The sequence below is a fragment of the Oreochromis niloticus genome, linkage group LG10 (genome assembly GCF_001858045.2).
Source record: "Oreochromis niloticus isolate F11D_XX linkage group LG10, O_niloticus_UMD_NMBU, whole genome shotgun sequence".
Classification (NCBI taxonomy): Eukaryota; Metazoa; Chordata; class Actinopteri; order Cichliformes; family Cichlidae; genus Oreochromis; species Oreochromis niloticus.
Genome location: NC_031975.2, coordinates 10,765,702 through 10,775,648, shown reverse-complemented (window position 1 = coordinate 10,775,648; position 9,947 = coordinate 10,765,702). Strand labels below are relative to the sequence as shown.

The 9,947-nt window shown below is 38.0% G+C and overlaps 1 protein-coding gene across 1 annotated transcript; it reads right to left on the bottom strand.

Annotated features, from left to right (window-relative positions):
• Positions 1-282: 282 nt before the first annotated feature.
• epd (ependymin) lies at positions 283-1,950 on the bottom strand. The gene is made up of 6 exons (XM_003456856.4): positions 1,783-1,950; positions 1,558-1,589; positions 1,294-1,431; positions 1,020-1,206; positions 834-915; positions 283-739 (listed from the first exon to the last, which is right to left on the bottom strand). Exons 1-6 carry the CDS (start codon positions 1,856-1,858, stop codon positions 613-615), a joined length of 642 nt encoding a protein of 213 aa, XP_003456904.1. The 5' UTR covers positions 1,859-1,950; the 3' UTR covers positions 283-612.
• Between the last annotated feature and the right edge of the window lie 7,997 nt (positions 1,951-9,947).

Here is a 9,947-nt window from a genome sequence, read left to right as displayed (position 1 = left end):
AACAAAGTAATAATATGTTTCTACTTTGTACCTTTAGGGGAATTTTCTGCTTTCTTCTTACACAAAGAATGATTAATCAGATTACCTCAGTAACACAATCAAAAGAGTTCATTTGAGGCCAAAATACACGTATTAATAGAATTATGTTTTTCACTAATCACACTGGCACCCATTAAATTATACAGGCTATTGATTAACAATGATTATTGCTGTTGTAGTCATTCAATTCATTTTTTTGCTCCAGGGCAAAATTTGTACAAACTCAGACCAACAAGAAAAACGTGAGATTTTTGACAGCTTTGACATTTTATTGTTCCATTAATCATATCTTACAGGTTTTGTAAGCAGGCCGACTTGGTAAGCCACCAACTGTTAGTAATTATAACTAATTCTAAAATCCATTTCACCTCTTCTCCCTTTACATCAACATGTATGCTTACAGTATGACGCATTCAAAGCCATATCTTCCCACGGGTGCTGAGGGTGTGATGGAAACAGATGTGATGCAGTGCAGTGTCACAAGAAAAACTCACATAAAAGGAGAGAAAAGTCTATAGTTCTGGCAGGCCATGCTTGCATAAGGGGCTTAATTTTCTGCTGGTGAGGCTTCATCTACACAAACTCATTGAGGAAACCATTTACTGTCCCTTCAGGTGTGTCCTCCACAGGCTGTTCCACACAAAAGGAAGGCGCCGCAAGGAGATCGGGGTCCTTGATCTCGTTTTCAATCTCCATGGTCCTGTAAGAAAGTGACAGAGATATTTTATGGGCATTCACCGTACCTTGTTTCCCTCAGATGTTAAAAAGAGCTGAAAAAAATCCACACAGCTTACCTGAAAAGGAATGATGTGGACTCAGTGAAGTAGAAAGTGAACACAGGCAAACATCCCTTGGTTACAGACATGGAATAGTGGCCTGAAAACGAGAACAGAAAACATTCAAATACAGTGAATATCACCACAGTTATACAGGAGCGTCCCTCGAATTCTCTCCTCTGTTTATAGCGCGTCACCCCCTACCTTTCTTGTCGGGCATCGATCCTGTCCACACGTCCAGCTGCAATCCCTCCCCTTCGATGGCTGCACTCCCAGAGTGTTCTTTAGTGGAAAACGTGGCATCATCGGGAATATCCAGAGGGTGCATGCTGCAGTGCAGCTTTTTTTTCACGCAGCTCTGGTTTTTGCTTTCAATCTCGTAGAATATCCCCTGCCAGAGACAGACTTGCACGTTAAGTCGCTAAACAACTTCAAGTCATGTATTTACTTGTCGGCATTACAGATTTAAAGCAGTTACCTCTTCGAAAAACATCAGCAGATCCATACTATGTGAAGCGTTTGTGGCGCTGCTCTCGTTTGATCTGAACCGTAGCTTCTTGCCCATTGAATCATAGGTGAATGCACCATATGCTTTCATTTCACCTTTCATTGACATCTAGTTTCATTCGAAAGCATACAGCGAGACACAACGAGGGAGAGTTTAAGAGTTTAAAATGTCATGCAAGGATCAGGAGTTGAGCTGAATGACAAATAATAATAATATATATTTTTAAAAACTTACCACAGACATGAATCCTGTCATATTGGGTGCATCTGAAAGATAAAAGTATGACAGTTAAGACCTTTCATATACTAACAAACATTAAATATAATTTGATCCAATACATAGACTGGAGCTTGTGTGTCATAACTAAAAAAAATGCAGTGATCCTAAAAGATGCCTGAAAAATAATTCAAAACCTTTTTTTTTTTTTTTAATGGATAGGGTAAAACTGCAAAGTCTTACGACAAGGCTGATGGTGATCTGCATGGGTGCTGGTGGTCAAGCACATGAAGAAGAATAGCGTAAGAGCTGCATACATTTTTCTGGTCTGGAGGGAATCACAAATTAATGTTCGAGATGGCAACAGCAACCAAAAACCCCAACCAGAAGCACATCTAGCTCTTGGTCAACCAAACAGCTGCTTTTATGGGGCTGGAAACTGGCACGAGACAAAAAGTCTGACGTAGAAAGGACCCAGGGTCATAACCCCCTGGACTTCTGACTTCAAGCTGTCCAAATACATTAGTTCTTGTCCCTGCTGGTCGGCACCCAGTGGAAGAGTTTTACTTTTCGTTTTTGATTGTGCAGCTGTCCTGTGATGTTTTCATGCAATGTGTCTCTGGCTGGCCCCCCACTTTCAAAAGCACCTTTCAGAGTGTCATGTGTAAACAAAGGGTAAGACCAATCATGCACGGGGGATTATCAAGGCTGTGTCAGGGAAACAGAGTTAAGTATAGATGAAAAATGACTTTATGCTAAGTATCATAACAGCTCCCTGTTTACAGTGATGTTGTGGTAAAGAGGAATGTAGGACTGTAGGTTGTAGGCCTAAGATTGTGAGTGGATTGACTGAGGGGTTGGAAGTGAAATGTGTTAGTTATGCATCCAATGTCTATTAGGAACTGAAACTGAACCAGGGAATCTCTATTCCTTAATGAAAGCTGACTGACATTTAAGACAATGTTCCTCTCTCTTATACCTGGCAAACCAAGGAAGCAAAAAGACACCTGGAGGTGGCTAAGAATCTTGAATGTGAACATTCAAGATCAAACTTATCTGTAGATTATGTCCAGTAAAATGGCATTTTCTGTTTATATATATGGCCTGTGTCCTTTTTGGAACTGGTTTCACGTTCCTTTTTTGCATTTATTTGCTACAAAGCATCAAACCACATCATAGTATTTATTTTACAGTTTGTGTTGTTATGTCATGTTCATCATATGTTTGACAGTTAATGTAAATTATTGCATTCATTCATTCTCTTCCACTTATCCTTTTCAGGGTCATTGGAGCCTATCCCAGATGTCATAGGGTGAGAGGCAGGTTGCCAGTCTGTCACAGAGCTAACACACAGACACAGACAACCATTTGCACTTACATTTACACCTATGGGAAATTTAGGATTGCCAGTTAACCTTTCCCCACTGACTGCATGTCTTTAGACTGTGGGAGAAAGCCGGAGTACCCAGAGAGAACCCTCACAAACACGGGGAGAACATGCAAACTCCACACAGAAAGACCCCGATGGAATTGAATTCGGGACATTCTTGCTGTGAGGCAACAGAGCTAACCACTGTGCTGCATTTTAATTGATATTTAAATATTTTTAATGTCAAAGCACTCACCTGCCATATTTGACTGTAGGGACAAGGACCCCTGCTTCTTTAACTCGAAGTCATGGTGTTCACGGAGAAAGGACAACTGATAGGGCCTTGCTTCTAATACAACCAGCAATGAATAAAAAATCATGTTTTTTAGATCTGAGTCATGGTAACCTTTTAACTTCCACATGAGACACAGACAAAAGAGGGAAAAAAAGCAGCCAGGTATATGTACGATTTCGCAAAAAAGTACTAAATGTGTGACTGTGATGACTGACTCCCCCACCAAAAAAACAAAAACAAAAAAACACTCTTACCCTTATCTTTATACAAGTGATCCAAGCTAAATAGAAATCCTGGGGTGTGTATACTGGATCAACTGCAAAAGTCAGGGCAGAAACGTGTTGTTTTCACAGTTTCAGTGTGTGCAGCTGTCTGTTGTTCTACTTGGCATCAAAATTGGTGTGCATGTGTGTTTTCATGCTAACATCGTGTGCACTCTGTCAAACAGGTGAGAAACATGCATCAATAACAGGCTTCTGGAAATATCAATCAGTGCATGTAAAATACTGGCATACTTGCATTGAAGTATTTATGATGTAGTGGTACGTTGGTATACTTTTAACAAGTAATCACTAGATGCTCTGTAATGTTTGTTTATATGATTTTCAGTGTATTTTATTTGCATTGAGATTTTCGGATTTCTTTTTAATATTAACCCAGATGAATGAATTCTCTTCTACTCTCATTTGAGTTTTCTGTAAAAACAAAATCGTTGAATGTAATTTTGATATTTTCAACGGACTCAACTTTTGGTAAGAACTAAAAAACCAGAACACTGGCAATAACTGTGTATTTTGTGCATTTCATTTTTCTTTCTGTCATAATTTTCTGATTACTGTTACTTTCAAATTCCATTTCAAATATAAATTTATGAAAACACCCACTTGTCTCAGAAGACTGATTTACGATAAACTACATATCTGGATTTCAGCTAAGCAGTTTGCTGTTTCTCTTTCAAAATAGGAAGGAAATGAATAACAAAACTAAAAGGATGCTTTATACCACAAACATTACAAACAACTAGCTTTAACTGAGACTTAAAATAGATTGAGAGTAAACTGCGGGAATCACATGGGAAATTTAACATCACTGTTTGAAGGAACTATTGAGGGGGGGAGGGGGTAATGGAAAATGAGGGAAGCCCTTTTCTCAATGCACTTCTTTCCCTTCTGTTCACAGTTCATGGAAGGCTCAGCACTTTCTTTTTCATAGAGGAAGTAAGCTTATTAATGACCTGCCTCACAAACTGGGCACTTTTTGTCTTGTAGTTTAGCTCTTAGTGTTTAAGGCTTGCCTGCGCTTGCCTGCAGAAGTTTCCTCTTTCTGCAGACAATCATCATGAGACACTGAAGCCAGAATTAATCCCATCTTGTCCTGCTAGATCACACTTGGGCAAAATAAGACCCGAAGGCCGGAAAACAAACACATACAATCTCAACAAGGTCCAAGAATTCCTTAAAGGAAAACTGAGCAACGAGAACAACAACAAAAAAAATCAATAATACAAAATATTATGTCACTTACTGCAGCAGAGAAAAACTAAAATATATTAGAGTTCTCTGCAGACAGATGTTTATCTGTCTGCAGATAAAATGTAAGATAATAATAATCAGAATACTTTATTAATCACAAAGGAAACCATGTGGTTACAGTGGCTCTAAGACAATAACAGTAATAGACTGAAATACATTAAATAACACAATATATTACACAGTTTACAATATATAAGAAATAGCTTTAATATATACAAATGGCTCATTTATAAATATCCAGAATAGAACAGGAGTGAAATATATATGATTGACAATGTCTTTTTTGTGTGATGCAGATCTGAGAGTTGCCATTTTTATGTTTAAGTAAAAATATTTTTCAATGATTGATACAGGCATGTACTCCGATGGTAAACAAGTGGATTATTTGCTGTCAGCGTGCACCATTCTCTTTCACTCTCTCAATCTCTCAGACACACACCCCCACAAACAAACAAACACACACAAACAACATTTTCAAATTGAAAGTTACTTAGTTTTGTTTTCTTCTTCTTTGGTCAGATCCGTATTTATTTTAAATCAACCCCTCTACACCAAATCCTCGCTCTGGTGTTAATACTTTGCATCATACGGCTGCTTTTGCAACATATTACACACAAATTTCTGTTGATAAGCAAATGAAGCAAGTTTATCCAGTTACCGAATTACAAGCATGTCTAAAATTCAAACAGGACTGGATGACGTGTAATTTCCTAAGATCCAAAGCTAGATAAAAATTTCATTTGTTACTTAAATTGTGGACTACTTTGATTCTTCTTTGTTATTATATTTACACCGTTCTGACAAACCCTCTGCTGATTCAATCGAGAACCAATGTAGTCACGTGAAAAGAAAATATTAATTGGATTCTATGCAGTCCTCCTGTGGAAAACTAGATGCACACTAACTGCTTCCTCAGACATTGAAAGGTTAAGTAGCTGCTGGGTGCTGCCAGTCAAATGCACTTGATTATTTAAACATCAGCAAGCGTGAGTGCCTCTGCAAAAGCAGAAGTTGGAACATTCAGGTGTGTGTTAACTCAATGCCACAATCCCAGGAGTGGACATCCTATCAAATTTACCCCAAGCCTCAGAATGCTCAGAGAAACTGCAAAAAACCCAAGAGCTACACCTCTACAGGCCTCAGTTAGAATGTTAAATATTAACTTTCATGACAGTACAATTAGAAAAAGACTGAACAAATATGGCTTGTTTGAAAGTGTTGCCAGGAGAAAGCCTCTTCTCTTTTCTCTCTTTGTTGCATCTGAACAAACCACAGGAGTCGAGGAACAATGTCCTTTGGTGCAGATGTGCAGATGTCTGACCATAATACGCAGCACATTAGTGGAAAGAACTTGCAGCAACTGTCAAGCACGGTGGTTGAGGGATGATGATTTGGGCTTGTTTTGCAGTTACAGGACTCCTCTGAGAATTCTAGAGTCAAACTTGAGGCTCTGTTCCCAAGCACACAAGCAAATTTACAACAGAATGACCGAAGAAGAAAAGAATTAAGGTGTAGCAATGGTCCAGTCAAAGTCCAGACCTCAAGCAGATTGAAATGCTGCAGTGGGACCTTAACATAGCTGTGCACTGAAGAAATGCCTGCAAACTTCATGTTCATGTGCTTAGTTTTCACAAAACAGAGTCCTGTGACAGACTTCTTTTTCTCGTGACTGTATGTGTTTACGATAAGCCGAATATCTGGGTTTGCTGTTTATAGAAAAAGTTGACAAACTGGAAGAAATTCATAGCAAAACTAAAAGGATCCTTAAAACCACAATTGCATGAAGCACAAAAAGGCTGAGAGTAAATTGTACAAAACGTGGGGGATTTAACATTTCTGTTTCAAGAAAATAAGCGAAAACAGGTAATGAAAATGAGGGAAGCCCTTTTCCGACTTCACCCCTTCCCTCTCCGCTGACCACATGACAGTTCACGAAGAGCTCAGCATTTTCTTTTTCATAGAGAAGTAAGATTTTTATGACCGGCATCAAAATCAGACCACTTTATTGTCTTGTAGTTTTTATAAGCTCTTAGTGTACATGTCTCTATGTATTTTCAATAGTCACTTTATGTAGTGACTGTGGTGTGATTGAGACACGGCGGGTCCAGAGGTTGTTATTGAGAACCATCTTTATTGCACATCACACCACATTCCACACAACTTACAACTCTTCCCCAACCCTTATTCCCCGTGTTTTAACACAGTGGGCTCGATTGCGGATGCCATGCAGGTGTATCCGCATGGCACCGCAGTCCACGCCCCACCACAGTGACATTATATTCTCCTGAGAACCAGCCTTATTTTCTATGTCTTCTATAATGGACATTTGTTTTTGATCTATATCGTTTGACTCACTTGAGGTACCTTACTAAGTCTTGAAGTACGAAATAGAGGACATCCTGGGCTTTCCACTGATTTCTCGTGTGTTTGATTAGCTCCAAAGACGAAGGAAATCACAAAAAAAATGTAGTTTTTTCCTCGGTTTTCAGGAGGATATTGCAAAAAAGCAGAAATCTATCATTAACCCTTAACACTAACTTACCTTGAAGACATCAATTGACATAAAAAGTTGTCAATAAAATGCTACAAAGCAAGCAGTCTGATGGCCTTTTCCTGTGAGATCTTATGATCTCGCGGGAAAAGGCCAAGGTTACTGGGTTTTAGCTTTACCCTAAAACCCTGTAAAGCTTCTAGAGCTTTACAGGATTTTAGGGTTGGGTTGATACTTTTCATCATTTAGAGGCTGAAAGGAAATATTGAAAGTACATTTCCATTGCAAAATGGATGAAACCCATTTATGCTCAGTTAGTTAGAATGTCTAAAAGACAAATAGGCCTGAATCCCCTTTAATTTCCTGCATCTAAATTCAGATAGTTAGTTACCACGTTTGGTGATATTGAAAAAAAATCCACAAATTTGTTACTTCTTTTGCACACTGTTACCATACTTCTTTATTATTGCTTTGTTTTAATAAAATTCTGAAAAGCCTTCAGCTCGTCCGATGTGCTTTGGAGGGAGTATTTACAGAAACTAAAAACAGAGCTCATAGATCAATGTCTCTGCACTGACTGAACTATCAGCCTTTGCAAAATGCTGTCATGTTAAGCTAATGAAGTACTTCATGTGATTTTAAAAGAATTATATAATTAAATAACGCTTATAAAAAGTTATAATAGTAACGCTTTTACAACTTAAACTGCATGGGCAAAAGCACCGAGCCACCCAGTTGTCACACCTACAGAAGGAAGGGTTTCCATGGCCATGAAGCTCCCAGCGCACAGTTACTGTGCTGATGTTAATAGCAGATGAGGTTTGAAAGCTATTTATTGTTATTCATTTAGCAGAATGTTGGTGACTTTTATGTACTACGCGCCTTGCACTTGGCGATTCCTCTCTCTTTATATGTGACTCTAACTTTATGTGGTCTGCTGTGTGGCTGAGTTCTTGTAGTTCAATGTCACAATATTACCACTTACTACTTACATCATGGGATATGTCTGAGGGAAGAAATTTCGCAACATGACTTGTTGCAACAGCGGCATCCTGTTACAGTATCACACTGAAATTCTGTGAACTCTTTAGAACGACTTATTCTTTCACAAATGTTTGTGGTGGCAGACTGCATGGCTTAGTGCTTAATGTGTTATTTGATTTATTGTAATCTTTGCATTATAAAAAAAAATACAGTAATGCAGAAAAAGAAAACCAGCCAAGTATAAATGCATAATTTCACAGAAAGTACAAATTTCAAAATCCCCACCATGAAGGTGCATTAAATGACTGGAGCGTCAGCAGTGAATTAACCTGACCCCACGAAAACATTCGTACCCCGTTTTTGTTATATACAAGTAATCCAAGCTAAATAGAAATCCTGGGGTGTTTCTGCTGTATCACTGTAAAAGTCAGGTCAGAAACGTGTTGTTTTTTAGACTACAAAGTGTGCAGCTGGCTCTTGTTCTTCTTTCTGCCAACAAAGTGTCCCACTTGTTTCTATGAACTCTGTCAGACAGGTGAGAAACACAGGCCTGTACTTGTGCTGGAAGCGTCGTCAGTGGAGTCTAAAAAGGCCGCACAGGAGAAAGACGGTCACATTTGGTTACAACAGGTTAATAACAGATTAATAACCACCAGCTAGTAAAAAAGTATAAACCAAAAACAGAATTATTATGACTGTCTAGATAAAAACAACCTGTGGCTTCAACAAGCAAATCCATTGAAACCATAACTTAAATGCCAAAGTGAAACTGTCACACAACAAAGAGGTAGGGTGAAACCTGTCAATAAAATTTCTAGGGATAAGGAACTGTCAGAATTTTTCATAGTTTGAAACCAAATGCATATCAGAAATTTCACAAAAACATACCGACTCTGGAAATTTGTCTAAAAAACACTGTGTGAATACCCGAACCTAATTTAAGATCTTACAGAACATCTTTATGTTCCTCAGAGTTGTTCCAAAATTGCAATTTATTTAGTTTAAGCTTTGTTGTTAGTAAAGCTGCCCATTTGAGTTTCCTCCACTGTCTAAAAGATAAATTTTACACAGAGTAAAACAGCATAATAAAGCAAAGCTAAACCGTTAGAGAAGACACATTGCTCTGTCACTGTGATAAAACTTGCTTCTGTACTGAAATTTACTGGCTAAAGTTGGGAAATTAGGCAGCAAGACAAATGAAAAACAGGTCTAACCTAACTCATTAATATCTAATTTAAAAAAATGTAATATTTATGTACAATGTTATTTACACAAACTAAATATATTGTGATGGGTCTCATGTAGCATCTTTATTACTTTTTGAAGTTTGTCTTACACAGTTTCACCTGCCACGCTGGAAATCTGTGATTTAAAAAAAAAATGCTGTGATTTGTATAAAACAGTCAGAAATTGAGTTAATTTGTCAAGTTTTAAAATTCAGCAGGCACATATTTTCCACACCAAAAAACACAAACGGCATCGTACTATGCAGAACTATATTTGGTCCAATAACGAGGGATCAACATGATAACAGATTACTGCTCCGGTTTTCTTTTCTTTTAATCTCGGGTGACTTCCAGAACTGAAGGCACTGAATTCATGTCTGGTTGGGAATTTACCTCAAAATCATTATCAACCCCTTTACAGTTAAGCAATTTTCTGGAATAGAACGCTGTTCTTTTAAAGCTCAAGTAAAATCAAAATTGCATGCAAAAAATGTGAATGATTTTGATTTTT

Bases quoted from the DNA above. Each gene is read 5' to 3' on its own strand.
- epd (XM_003456856.4), bottom strand. From the start codon at position 1,858: ATGTATGCAGCTCTTACGCTATTCTTCTTCATGTGCTTGACCACCAGC. The intron at 1,590-1,782 runs GTAAGACTTTGC...TTTATCTTTCAG, and splicing joins AGATCACCATCAGCCTTGTC to ATGCACCCAATATGACAGGA. The intron at 1,207-1,293 runs GTAACTGCTTTA...TGTCTCTGGCAG, and splicing joins TGCTGATGTTTTTCGAAGAG to GGGATATTCTACGAGATTGA.